Raw genomic sequence first — 15,559 nt, forward strand, 5'->3', positions numbered from 1 at the left:
CTACTGGAGTCTGGGAATCATTATGAAAAGAGGCTGTTTTTGTAAGTTATCAAACCAAAAGTAAAACATGTGTGTTATTCAAGTTTCAGTTTCCAGTTCTGTCATGTCGAGGTACAAATGTTTCCCAAAGAAACTATCCAGCAACATGATTTGGGGAAATCCAAAGCACATCCAAAGCCTCTAAACAAACTGATTACTGACAATAACATTCAAACTGAGCAGGATATAATACATGACTGAACATTTCATCTACTGTAAACACTCTTATTGAAGATGTCAGCATTTTAATCCCTTCTGTCAACAACTCTTTGTGTTTCACGCAGAGCCTCAAGATTTGAGATTTGATCCTTGAACTCTAAAGTTTGGATTTCACTGCTGTGGGACTCAGTTTGCTTGAGATTTGACTCTCTATAAAGCCTCGAGACTTAAGAAGAACATTCACATCTTGAAACAATTAAATGTGAGGAAACAGATCATACATAGATACTTTTTAGGTTAACAGATTTGGATGTTTAATTATTTGGGTTAATCACCAAAAGGACTCGGTCTCAAAGTTGAAACGTTGAGTCATTTTAAGTCAGAAATTGAAGCTAAAATATTCCCAAATCGACATGCAAAATGAAGCTTAAATGGATGGTTGCGTAATCCATCAGTCCAATAGCAAAAGAATAATTGGGTATAAAAAACAATCAATTTTCTCTTTTTTTAATATCATTATAAACTGAGTATCTTTGTGTTTCGGACTGCTGTCAGACAATAGACTTCTGAAGATGTTCGTGTATTTCTGATGGACTTTTCACTCAATTTTGTGACTATTTAATTAGCCTATTACTTGAAAAAGACCAATCAATAAAGGAGTGTAAGTTGCAGATCTAAAACATGACTTATATTTGATGTTAATGACTGAACACTTGAACTGAACTTTCCCCTAAAAGTTAACTGAAACACTCAAAGAAAGCATGAACTTAAAGAATGAGTGACGAAACCTTAAAAAGACAAATGAAAGAAAAGAGAGTAAATGAACGAGATAAAGATATTAGTAATGTTTTATGATCATATGTCATGCTATGGGCAGCCACAGTTGTTGGGTAAATGTAGTAGAATAGAAAAATATGTGTGTGAAAGCCTCCAAACTGAACTGAAGCCGAGTTCTTGACTTAATTCACTTAATTGCATCTCTGAAAAAAAAACCCTCCAATCACTCTTTTCTGTGTACAAGAATCTGTAAATCCACTCATTGCTCCCTCTCTCTCTCTCTCTCTCCCTCTCTCTCTCTCTGTCTCTTCTTGCATTCCTCTGTCTTTCAGAGGGGCAGGTTGAGCGGCCGCTGTAAGTGGCGTGATGTTTGGGTAGTGTTGGGAGGCCGGGGTTAGCGCACAAAAGAGGCATGGCGGCGCTGTGCCAAACAGGCCTCGGCTCGCTGCAGAGTGCCGCAATGATGTGAACCGCTGAGCTGACAGGCCTGAAGAGTTTGGTGCTGGGCCAGAGCTGATTCTTCTGCAGCCTTTATTGATTTATATTCATCTCTATCATCTCGTCCTCTCTGTCTTGTTAAATATGTCTTATGTCCTCCTCCCCATCTGTTCTGTCCGTCTTGTTTTTGGCAGCACTTCCTCCTCCTCTGTCTCCTATTATGAGCGAGGCGCAACAATGCAACAATATCCCAAGCTGGTGTTGTTTAGTTTAGTAGACATTATAAAACCCAAAAGGTGAATGAAAGGCTAAACTCTGGTTGTGCATCATTCGCAGACATGCACACATGCAAGAACTTGACGTGCAAAGAGATTAATGGGAAATTACGCTTCGTCAATGCTCTTTAAAGCTGCAACACTTTATCATACTGTAACCTAGAAAAAACTCATTCAGCCTTTAGACTCATAATTCATTTGGGGTGAAAGCGTCTGCCAAATGATACAATGCAAATGTAATGTTAATGAGTCAACAGAGATGTTTTTGACCTAACTAAAACACTTAAAAAACACTTTGATAACTTTTCTTTTTTTTTTTTTTTTTTTTTTTACATTTTTGCTATTTAAAAAGAGACCTATGATGCTCATTTCTCCTCTTTTATCTTAAACTGTTCCTCTGTTCAGCCTCTGTCTATTAACAGGCATTCTTCGTGTTAAGTTGCTGCTGATGCAAACCCAACATTTCTTGCTTTACTTTTTCATATTTATAAAAACAACATATGGAGAAGTTTGGAGCACTTTTTTGCAGCGGATCAGCTAGAAATTACAAGCAGGACAAGCAAAAACAGCTACAGAGATGATGATGCACAGCAGAAATGTACACCTGATATAACTTATAACAACAACAACAACGAGAGCTTTAAGAGTTTCAATGTGATAAATGATGTAGAAGTCACTTTTAAGAAGTTTTAACAAAAGAAAAATGACAGTAGAACATTCTTCTGTAGTCATAACACGTACAAATATAACTTTTTTTTTTGGGGGGGGGGGGGTGTTTCTCTACATTTTAGTGAAAAATGCAACTAATATCTAAACACTATAAAAAATAAAATTGTATATATATAAATAGTTAACTTTTTTGCACATATTTTGCATTACATTTACAAAAAACTACATTGGAAAGAGAGTTTAGCTGTTGTAATTTGACATTTTTTCATATGCTCTACATTATTCTATTAGCTAATATTGTGCCTGAATATACTGTTACACCCCCGCTGTTTATGATAAAGGTGAGAAGTCTTAAAACAGACAAAAAGAGACAGAAAATACACCAGATTGGATCAATCTCCTGGTCGTCATGTAATGTATATGCGCCTGCCTGACAGCTGCCCTGGACTCTGACCTTTTGAACATTGTTTCCAGTTGCAATCACATGTTGACAGAAGTGAGTGGGGTTCCTCGCAGGCCCCTTAACTATTTCTGGTGTCAAGGAGGACGAGGTTGTAAAAATAAAAAAGATATTTAGTAGTCGGTGGTGGTGGTGGTGGTGGAGGAGTAACGTGATAAAACCGCTGCTGAGGTGTGACAGAAACACAACTAACACAGGAAGAGTGGAGGAGTGAGGTTAGACTGAGTGTCAGCCAGCAGTCAGGAGGTGGATGTTTCTAAATATGAAAGACGCGATGCAGTTTAAAATAATCTGTAAATGATCTTGACAAATTTGCTTTAGAGCTTCAGATCCACAAGCTGTCTCCTCATGAGTAATTGTATCATTGCATTTAGCTTTTAGACTAACTGTACTTAATCTAGTCGTTTGTTACGATGCAACAAGGTGGCTGATTATTATAACAAAATGTCTCAGGTGTCACTTTTGCTCAAATTTCACCCAAAAAATATGGACTAGGGGTGGGCGATATGGCAAAAATATCATATCACCATTTTTTTTATAATAAAATCACGATCACGATTTTATCACGATTCTTTTTTACATTGATTTTTTAGACTAATTTGCAACTTTCTGAACAGTGCAACCAAACAATTTCCCATTACAATTTCTCTCAAAGCAATATATTAGCGTGTTAATGGTGATAAAATAACTTGTTACTATTTATAGCATTGATAACAGAAAACTTATAGCCTAACTGTTATAGAAATGCGCTAGCATAATGCTAACAAGTGCTAACGAGTGCTATAACTGCCCTTTAAATTCTATAAATGCCGTCAAATTTACATAAATCAATAAACAGGTTATGGTCACACAAACAATCAGTGAAACATCACTTGACATAACTTACTTTTCATTTAAGGACGCACATTAGGGAAAATAAAGTTAGCCGGCTTCATAGTGTAACGCATTAACTGGTCAGAAGGAAACCATGGCAACAACAAACGTAGGTTCCGCCCTCGGTCTTTCTAACAATGTCTATAACCTGACTATTAAAAATCCAGCAGCTTTAGAACATATTATTGTTCAGACATTGTTTTTATTTTTTTTGGTTTGCCTCTGGCTGCGGAGTGATCTTCTGATGCGAATCAAAACCTGTCTGCTAACTCAGCCTGGTGCAGTCTCGTCCACATAGCGGCACTATCTGAGTCAGTTTCAGATGACTTTGATAGTCAAATGTTGTGTATTTGAAATTATAATTTAAGGGGAAATGTAACTAATATAATACAAATGTTGGATTATTGTCACTTATGTGTTGTGTTGACTGTTAAAAAAGTCAATAAGGAAACATTTGGGGAGCTAATTCGAGCTATGCAAAACTCCAAAAACCAGCTTGTCACATGTTGGCAAAGATAGTTAAATTAAATTGACTCCTTTTATAAGACATGACAGCAAGTGATGTATATATAGATGCTAAAAAACATAATTTACATAACCATTGTAATGCCACCAATTGGTTTGTTGGCTCCCATTTTGAAGCCTCGAGTTTTGCATTTTGACTCCATCTTGGTTTATTTGGAGCAAGAAGTGATGAGAAGTGACTGGGTTCAAATACAGCACCTCACGTACTGCTGTGGCAACAACACGTCAATCACAAAAGGTACCAACGCCCCTAAATCATAACCTGAAGCAAAAATACCAAAGATTCATAACTTCAAGTTTCTCTACTGTGACTTTTAGGATGGTTTGCTTTGTTTTCCATGACGGTTAACTTCATATTTATGAGTTTTTGGACAGTTGTGATGGGTCTCAATTTTTCATTCATCAAGTCAGTTTTTAAGCAAAAATGCAAAAATCCTGAATGATGGTAATCTGAATATCTTATGATTTTAGTCTATTGGTCGACCAAAACAAGCAAGACTTCAAATTGGGTTTCTGGGAAATTGTGAGTATTTTTTTTTACCATTTTCTTACATTTTCATTGACTAAAGGATGAACGGATTAAGCACGAAAACAATTAGATAATCAATCAATAATAGAAATTACTGTTAGTTCAGCCTACAGACCAATATATTACTACACAAATATGATGATGTCAACTCTCCCAGTCTTTTTGGTTGTAGTAAGCTGTCATGCTATAAAAGCCATAATGCACTTTAAAGTGTAATTATATAGACAATAACAGACTCTGCAGCCGCACCACTTCATCTACTACTGTTAGATAGTGTGAAAATGTTTTATTGATGTGTTTTTGTGACTTCTGTGACTCTGTATATTGTTTATTATCCCCTGTGCATGACATGTGTTTGTTGAGATAGATTTCACTTGACAGGAATTACAGCCTTTAAACTACGACTATAAAAACCGAAGTGGTAAATTTTATTTTTCCCTTAACATCATAAACAATTACATGAAGATCGCATCTCAAATAAACACAGTGTTCTTTTTGCCAGGCAGCCATCATAAATCACACTATAACTTATCAGGGCAATTATTACTTCCAGGCAGCAGCAGCAGCACAAACACACACTGACAAGAGGGAAACACACATCGCATCAACGAGGAGACCGAAAACTAGTGAACTCTCACACACTTAGATACACACACACACACACACACACACACACAGAGACGCTTTTCATCCGCAGCCTGACAGAGACGCACTTGCAGGTCCTCCTTCCCTAAAATGGCCGATGGCTCCGTGGCGTTGACGAGCCAGAGGAAATCCTCCTGGACTCATCTCACTTTCTGTCTCTTAATGTCATTATCTCTCTCTCTCTCTCTCTCTCTCTCTCTCTCTCTCTCTCTCTCTCTCTCTCTCTCTCTCTCTCTCTCTCTCTTTCTGTCTCGCTTTCATCCCTGATGACAGAGGGTCCGGTGTCTTAATACCTGCTGTGTTCATGCTTATAGGCCTGAGCTGATAGTGTTTAGAGGAGAGGAGAGTCACATGAGTGGACTGGACTGGACTGGACAACCCCCCCCCACCCCCCCCTCCCCCTCCTCCTCACACTCGGCTGATTGAAGCTTAATTTCTCAATATTCAACTTTATTTTTCTCCCATTTCACCAGATTATCTCTCAAAATCTCTCATTTAAAATGTCCAATTTGTTGAGTTCACAGTTTTCATGACTCATATTAAAACATATTTTACACAATCTGATATGAGAGAGAGATGAGAGAGAAAAAATAAGAAAAAAAGAAGCACAAATTAAATTAGAGATCTTCAGCAGGTAAGATTTTAATTCTCGCTCTTTGCCAGATGTGAAAAAGTAGCTGTTATGGCAACAAGAAGCAGGACAAGCTGTGACCAGTAAAGCATTATTATGCAAGATTAGGCCTGTGACATCATCAGTGCTGGTGAACATTAACAACCAAAAACAGGGTGCAGTTTGCTAGGAAGACACAGTATCAATGATCTGACGCCACATTAAAAAAAGAAGAGTAGGAATGCATCTCAAGTGTTGCACATGTATGTAAATCAGGTGAAAGCCTCTCGTGTCCTACAGCTTTAATACACACATGTTCATCGATGTTTGACAAGCAGGTTTCTGGACAAACATTATCTGATGAACGAGCGGACAAAAAGTTCATATCTGACACAAATGCTGCAAATGCCCCAAGATCTAAAAGCAGCAGATTTTCAGATCTGGCAGAACTCCCAGCGGTGATTAACCAGCTGTAACAGCGAGGCAGACTTACTGTACTACACGCTATTACAAGATAACTGAAGAGGAAACTTGCAGTCTGACTAATTGGTTATTGCCCCATAAAAGACCCCCACCTCCTCTCTTATAAAGGAGGTTAGAGGTTGTCATAGATTCTGCTCTAAAAGGGCTGCACGGACCTTTTTTTTTTCTTGATCTGACTTTCTCTAAACTTCTTGCAGACATTTCATCATTGTTGAAAGACATGAGGGTACTGCTGCTTTCTGTGCAACCTGTATTTTTAACAGTCTGCTTAGCATCACCTGTGCAGAGGTGTGAAAGTTTGCAGGACACAGTCGTTTCATGTCAAGAAACCACAACTTACACCTAAAAATACAGACATATATATACACACCTATAGACTGTAAAGGCTATTATATGTGATTTCTTTGCAGGGATCAAATCATTTAAGAGTATTTAAGAACATTTTATACCTTAAATAAATAAATGCATTTGCTTATAAGACAATCAGTGATGGGTTCTGCTATCCATCAGCTGTTTAAATGCAATATAATGTAACTTTTGAGCTTCTTTAACTGGGTTTTTCTTTGTTTTTACTAATAAGCATCTGGATGTAATGTATCCTTATTGTTGCAACAAATAAACATATATTAAATAAAATGTGATTCGACCTTAAATAAATCTGGTTAAATACATCGACAACCTGTTGCAATCGACATGTCCAGTCAATTGGACACCAGGTTAAATCAACCACTTACCTTACATGAGTCTAATCACCACCGCGGTGCCATTATTGCATTAAAAACACATTAACATTGATACAGAGCTTCTTTATGAAGCCACTAGCTGTGACTGTGATTTATCAAGAACACTATCAGAACAGAAATCCAGGCCAAGTCACATGCAGCGCTGCAGCAACAGGTCTCCCTGTGTGCCCCAGCAGCCAACTATCAGCCAATTTATACACTAAACAAACAGACTGCGGATTAATAAACTCATAATCTATAAAACAGAAAGAGAGAGTGACAGAAGAGAGGAATTAATCTAAAATCTTACCTCTTTTTCTCCTTATCGGCAGTCATGGTTTCACCTTTGCACAATCACAATATGTTGTAATTCCCCGTCAGTCTGAGTTAAGTCCAACTTTTTCAAATTAAATAAAAAAAAGTCAAAAGTTTGTTTTTTTTTAAATCGAGAAGAAAAAAAATGAAGTAGATATTACATGGAAGTGCGCAAATCAGAAAGAGCACTCTGAGAGATTATTTCATTAGTCCATAAAACTGGGCACAGTGTGACCGTCCAATGCTGAAGGAGTTGAGGGGGGGGGGGGGGGCGTACAGTCTCAGAACACTGCCGAGGATTGTACAGCCTCTCACCCGCAGAGCCGCTGCACACAAGCCGATCTCTGAGCCGCTTCTGCTGCTGCTGTTCTGCTGCTGACAGGAGCTGCCCGCAGGTCCGCTTGTCAAAACTTTTCCTCTCTTTTCCTCCCAGAGCTGCTCGGTCTCTGACCTGAAGCTCAGCTGGCACCGTGACAGGCGCTGTCCTCGTCCCGGAGCCACGATTGGCTGGAAACAACGCCGGGAGCCGCCCCCCCCTTCCCCACTGTACCGCCCCGCTCCTCCCCTTGTGTGTTTCTCTCTCCTCTACCTGTTTGTTACTCTGATCTGCAACAGGTGTGAGCTGGGAGGAAATTAGTGTAAACGGGGGGAAAAGTAGGGTCCTCTTTTCCATTTTCCACACGTTCCCTCCAGTAGTTTAGTTGAGTTAGTTGAGTTTTTTTATTAGGATTCCCATTAGCTGCAGACTTGCTGAAGCTATTCTTCCTGGGGTTCGACCATGAGCATAAAAGAACCCAATGAATACAAAATGTAACAACACAACATAATAAAAGAAAAAAAAAGTTACCTATACATACAAATATATACTCACATATATACATACACACACCTATACACATATATACACACACACACACAAACACACACCTATACACATATACACATAAACACCTATAGACATATATACACACACACCTATACACATATATACACACACACCTATACACATACATACACACACACCTATACACGTATATACACACACACCTATACACATATATACACACACACCTATACACATATATACACACACACCTATACACATACATACACACACACCTATACACATATATACACACGCACCTATACACATATATACACACACACCTATACACATACATACACACACACCTATACACATATATACACACACACCTATACACATATATACACACACACCTATACACGTATATACACACACACCTATACACATATATACACACACACCTATACACATATATACACACACACACCTATACACATATATACACACACACCTATACACATATATACACACACACCTATACACATATATACACACACACCTATACACATATATACACACGCACCTATACACATATATACACACACACCTATACACATACATACACACACACCTATACACATATATACACACACACCTATACACATATATACACACGCATCTATACACATATATACACACACCTATACACATATATACATACACACCTATACACATATATACACACACACCTATACACATATGTACACACCTATACATACACACCTATACACATATATACACACACACCTAAACACATATATACACACACCTATACACATACATACACACACACCTATACACATATGTACACACACCTATACACACCTATACATAAACACCTATACACATATATACATACACACCTATACACATATATACACACACACCTATACACATATGTACACACACACCTATACACGTATATACACACACACCTATACACGTATATACACACACACACCTATACACATATATACACACGCATCTATACACATATATACACACACACCTATACACATATATACACACACACCTATACACATACATACACACACACCTATACACATATATACACAGACACCTATACACATATACACACACACCTATACACATATATACACACACACCTATACACATATATACACACACACCTATACACATATATACACACGCATCTATACACATATATACACACACACCTATACACATATATACATACACACCTATACACATATATACACACACACACACACACACACACACACCTATACACATATATACATACACACACACACACCTACAGTATACACATATATACACACACACACACACACACACACACCTATACACATATATACACACACACACACACACCTATACACATATGTACATACACACCTATACACATATGTACATACACACCTTTACACACATATACACAAACACACACACACACACATATACACATCTATACATACACACCTATACACATATACACATACACACCTATACACATACACACCTATACACATATATACACACACACCTATACACATATGTACACACACACCTATACACATATATACACAACACACACACACACACACACACACACACACACACACACACACACACACACACACACACACACACACACACACACACACACATATATATTCGTTTGATGCTGTGTAATATTTAAGATGATATTATTGAAATGAGGAATTCTGCAAATGCTCAAACTCATGTTGTGGTTTGGACTGGACTCCAAGTCAATCTTTAAAATATTAAAGCCCCCTCTCTGCTCTTATAAATGTGCTTGTTGTGTTGAATGTTGACTTTTGAGTTTTACTGCTCTCTCACTGACCACTTTATTAGTTAACATGCACAATATAATCCAACAACTCTGCCATAAACTTTACTTTTTTATTAAGTTTGTGCATTTTGAATTTACGCTGACATTGTTTTTTGTTGTGTGTTCTTAACATGTCGTCCCCCAAATCAGAATTAACCCCCTCCAGAGTGCACAAACACTGAAAATGGACTTTACAGTGATGCAGAAGACATCTTGTGTCCTCTTCTTGAAATTAAAAACATATCACAGATGAATGAATTTTCAATGAGGCAGAAAAAAGAATTTCAAGAATTTAAAAACCAGGAATTTTAAAGCAAACCACATCAAAAGACACATTATTATTCAAAGCAGTGTAATTTTATGTCTGGAGGGGATAAAAGTTGATCATTTCCAATAATAAAACCTGTTTCACTACAAAAACCTAAAGGAGCAGTCTGTAGGATTTAGTCTAGCAGCATTTGAATATATGTGAGGATATTTATTTCACTTGTTGTTGTTTACTTTTAAAACTGGGATAAAAAGTGTAACTTCTTTACAGCCAAGCAGAGAGAGGAGCAGCTCCAAACTTTACAGAGCCACTATCAAGCGTTCAGTGTGTAGGTGTTTGATACTCAAAACAGATATTCCAAGTCGTATGCGTTTAATATCTCCCATTCAAAAGGTCATCTCTCTGCCATCCATTACATCACCGTCCATTAAGGCTTCGCACATCATGGTACGAGCTAAAATATGCAAACAGTGCTGCAGACACAAAGAGCAGGGCCAGAGTATTTATCATATTTAATCTACAGTATCTTCTGATGATAATTTAATTACAAATAAGATTCAAATGATGCTGTACTGTTAACTACACCTAATTCAGTATGTAATTGTCTTTATTCATTTTCTCTTCTTTTTTTTGTGGTAGTTTTAGTGCAACACGGGACACAAACATTAGGAGTTGGCCTCAGCGGTGGTGTGAGAGTTCGAGTATCTCTACAGCACATCTTTGTTTTGCATAAAATTGCACTCACTGCGTAAATCGGTGCAGATGAGGTCAATCAAAGTGCACCGTTTGCAGCCTTTCACGGTCGTTGTTTGGCGTTATCCACTCAGTGCAACCGACCGTCTGATATGAAGTTAAGATGTTAACCTTTGTGTCGTCCTCCCGGGTCAAATTGACCCCGTCTGTTTTGACTGTTCCTTCTTTCCTCCCTTCCTTCCTTCCGTCTGTTCTTCCTCCCTCCTTCCTTCCTTCCATCTGTCCTTCCTCCCTCCTTCCTTCCTTCCTTCCTTCCTTCCCTCATTCCTTCTTTCCCTCCTTCCTTCCTTTCCTTCCTCCCTCCCTCATTTTCTTCCTTCCTTCCTTCCTTCCTTCCTTCCTTCCTTCATTCCTTCCTTCCCTTCCTCCCTCCTTTCCTTCCTTCTTCCTTCTTTCCTTCGTTCCTTCCATCTTTCCTTCCTTCCATCCTTCCTCCCTCCCTCCTTTTCTTCCTTCCTCCCTTCCTTCTTTCCTTTCCTCCCTTCCTTCATTCCTCCCTCCTTTTCTTCCTTTCTTTCCATCTTTCTTTCTTTCTTTCCTTCCTTCCTTGCTTTCTTCCTTCCTTCCTTCCATCTGTCCTTATTCCTTCCTTCCTTCCATCATTCCTTCCTTCCTTCCTTCATTCCTTCCATCTTTCCTTCCTTCCTTGACTCGAGGACAACAGGAGGGTTAAAACATGACTGTGTATTAATGTATGTGTGTGTAGAATTCAGATTGATCGAGCACACAGTACAGGACACGTTTTAAGTCTATACATCTATGATGAGGTAAAAACAAAAAAATGAAAAGTAGATAAAGCAACCCAGCCTGCGTCATAGCTGTTGTCACTAAAGCCTCCAAGCGTTCAGTTTCCCACCACCAATCTGAGTTTAAGAGCAGGTCTCACCACATTTCTCACAAGCTCAGAGACAGATAACTGCTTCTGGCGTCTCACATCAATCTTCCTGTCAACCGCGCACAATGTTTGAGATGGAAGAGATTACTTGAAGTGGCCAATTAATACGTGCATAATCTCTGAAGGTATGAACTAATCTCTGAGGGTGATTTCTAGTTTAAAGCCGTGTCAGATCATCCTTATCTGATTGTTCAGAGCTCGGTGACGTCACATTGTGCTTAAACTGAGTAAAATGTGTGATACAAATCTCTATATTTTACCTTTGTGTCGTCCTCCCGGGTTAAATTGACCTTGTCTGTTTTGACTGTTCCTTCTTTCCTTCCTTCCTTCCTTCCTTCCTTCCTTCCTTCCTTCCTTCCTTCCTTCCTTCCTTCCTTCCTTCCTTCCTTCCTTCCTTCCTTCCTTCCGTCTGTCCTTCTTCCCTACCTCCCTTTCTCTGTCCTTCCTTCCTCCCTCCCTCCTTCTTTCCTTCTTTCTTTCCTCCTCCCTTCCTTCTTTCCTCTGTCCTTCTTTCCTTCCTTACTCTTTTCTTTTCTCCCTCCCTCCCTCCCTCCCTCCTTCTTTCCTCCCTCCCTCCTACCTTCCTTCTTTCTTTCCTCAGTCCTTCCTCCCTCCAAATTCCTTCTTTTCTTTCCTGCCTTCCTTCCTCCCTCCTTTCCTTCCTTCCTTCCTTCCCTCCTTCCTTCCTCCCTCCTTTCCTTTTCTTCCTTCTTCCTTCCTCCCTCCTTTCCTTCCTTCTTCCTCTCTTCCTTCCGTCCTCCTTTCCTTCCTTCCTTCCTTCCTTCCTTCCCTCCTTTCCTTTTCTTCCTTCTTCCTTCCTCCCTCCTTTCCTTCCTTCTTCCTCCCTTCCTTCCGTCCTCCCTCCTTTCCTTCCTTCTTCCTCCTTTCCTTCCTCCCTTCCTTCCTTTCCTGCCTTCCTTCCTTCCTCCCTCCTTTTCTTACCTCTTCCTCCCTTCCATCCTTCCTTCCTTGACTCGAGGACAACAGGAGGGTTAAAGGCTAAACCATTACATTGAATAGTTAATGTCATTTTTTATTGAATTCATGAAGCAGGAAGGATTAAGCTGCAGATTTTTAATGCAAAAAAAAATGAATAGAAAAATAAAAAAACAGACAAGTTTATTTCTGACATCATGATATTTAATTTGTTTCAAAAATTAAAATACACTTCACATCCTTTTAAAATACAGTACATTTGGCACGCAGCGCAAAGGAAAACAAATATCAACATAAACACACACACACAAAAAAAAAAAAGGCATGAAATTAATTCATTAAAGGAACAAAAACAAAACAAAAAAACACACGTCAGGTGACAAAATGTACATACGAAGCTTCACAAACACAGGGACTGCCAAAAAAACCAAAAACATATATATATATATTTATTTATTTATATACTGTATATATGGAAAACATTTACATACAGTAACATTCTGCATATGACCCGCAGGAGATGAATGTTTGATGCCGTAAATAAAATCATAATACTGTTTCCATTGATTGAAATCAGGCTCATGCCACTCTGGATTCAATTTAACTTAATAAAGGGGGAGAAAAAAAGACAGAAAAGGAACTCCATACATGAAGTATATTTCATTTTTTTCCTTCGGTAGTAAAACATTCAACTAAAAAGGATGACGGGAGGAAATTTTGGAGATAGCATTTGGCATTTAGCATGGAGGACTTCCTGGAGAGAGAACATCCGTTTTTTGAGTCGTATTTTTAGACACAAACAGTTTGAATTCTTCTTCTTTTTTTTATATAAATGAAAGAGTAAACAAAAATGCAACAGGAGACACATTAAGAGAGAAGAAAATAGCATTAAAAGTGGAAGTTAGTCGGCAATTTAACTGTTTTAGACAATTAAATCTGCACTGCTGTCCTTATGTGTGTGTGTTTGTGTGTGTTTGAGTGTTTTCCTACAGCTACTGTATCTACTCCCACTACTGCTGCTACTAATACACACTCTGTTGTTTTAATGCTACATGTACAGTGCTGCATGTATGTTGGTTTCATGATTACTGACTACAAGACACTATTAAGTCATTAGAAATGTCCTCTGCATGTGTGCATGTGTTGACACCGCTGCATCTCCTGCAACATGCTGTAATCCACCTCATCTCTTTTATAAATTACATTCATATGTAAATATTTAGCATTAGTGAAATACATTTTTGCAGGAAGGTTTTCCCTTGCTTTATATCTCACAAAAAAACATTCAAACTGGAAAAAAAAGCACTGACAGTATGTGTAAGTGACTGCTACACTATGTATGTTTGGTTCTGGTCAGGCAGCTGAAACTATTTTGGTTATTTTGGTCGTGAAAATGAATGTGGTGACGGTCAAATAAGACGCTGACAAGATTGTATGAAACGAGATGTGAGCGACAACAACACCACAAGTAAAAAAAGGTGATTGGTCGGCCTATTAATATATCATGTTTCAAGGGAACCACTACGCTAAAAAAGCTCTCCATCAGGTAGAGATTAGATGGAGTTGAACCTGCAGACTGGCGGCTCTGTGAGGAACATAGATCGCCACTCTTGTCTTATTTATTATTAATGCAACAGAAAAAAAAAAAAAAAGATGCATAAAAATAGAGCTTATGCACAAGTCACTATCATCACTGATGGAGCTCAGAGGAGTTGAGCTTCAGATTCAATAGAAGCTCAAAGAGAAGCAGGTGGAAGGTAGTCAGATATTGTATTAATCTATACTTAATTATCTGTTTAAGTTTGTAATAATAATCATTTTTAGTTATCTACTTTAAGTACTTCAGAAAAGCTCCTTTAGACATGTTCTTTGTCTGTTATCACTGCAACTAATGAGTATTTTCCTTATCAATTAATGTGCCGATATTGTCTATAAATGTCAGAAATTACAGTTATAATCTTCCAGAGTTTAAAGTGACAACTTTAGACCAACAGATGTTCAGTTTATTATAATGTAGGACCAAAAAAAAGCATTAAGTCCTCATATTTAAGAAGCTGAAGCTAATTTTTGGCTCAAAAAAATGACCAGAACGCTTATTCCTTATCAAAGTAGTTGCCAATGAATCCTCTAATTGACTAATCAATTAATCAACTAATTGTTGCAGCTTTACAGTAAAGTAATTAAAGAATGAAAGTAGAAATTTTCAGCCAAACCACAACCTATTTTTTTTTTTATTTCTTCCTATTTCTTAAAACCTGGACCTCACAAATTCAGCAACTTTTTAAAAAATGACTGTAAACACACTTCCTGTCTCGTCCTGTAATTAACGTGATTTAGACGAGCTCTTCACATGACGCACGGAGTGAACTTCAGATTGCGGCAGAAGGCTCGAAATGTTCCGCTCAACATTATAATCGCCACAAAATATTCAACTACGGAAGAAGAAT

At 38.1% G+C, this 15,559-nt stretch overlaps 1 protein-coding gene across 1 annotated transcript in view; it reads right to left on the reverse strand.

The window, feature by feature from the left end:
* The window catches only part of epas1b (endothelial PAS domain protein 1b), a 66,295-nt gene extending 58,357 nt beyond the window's left edge, over positions 1-7,938 (reverse strand). Inside the window, exon 1 of the mRNA XM_062429913.1 lies at positions 7,515-7,938. Within this exon, the coding sequence (XP_062285897.1) occupies positions 7,515-7,540 (26 nt within the window). The 5' untranslated portion in view covers positions 7,541-7,938. The remainder of the gene's footprint in view (positions 1-7,514) is intronic.
* Positions 7,939-15,559: the final 7,621 nt, after the last annotated feature.

Source organism: Scomber scombrus, chromosome 12 (assembly GCF_963691925.1).
Source record: "Scomber scombrus chromosome 12, fScoSco1.1, whole genome shotgun sequence".
Lineage (NCBI taxonomy): Eukaryota > Metazoa > Chordata > Actinopteri > Scombriformes > Scombridae > Scomber > Scomber scombrus.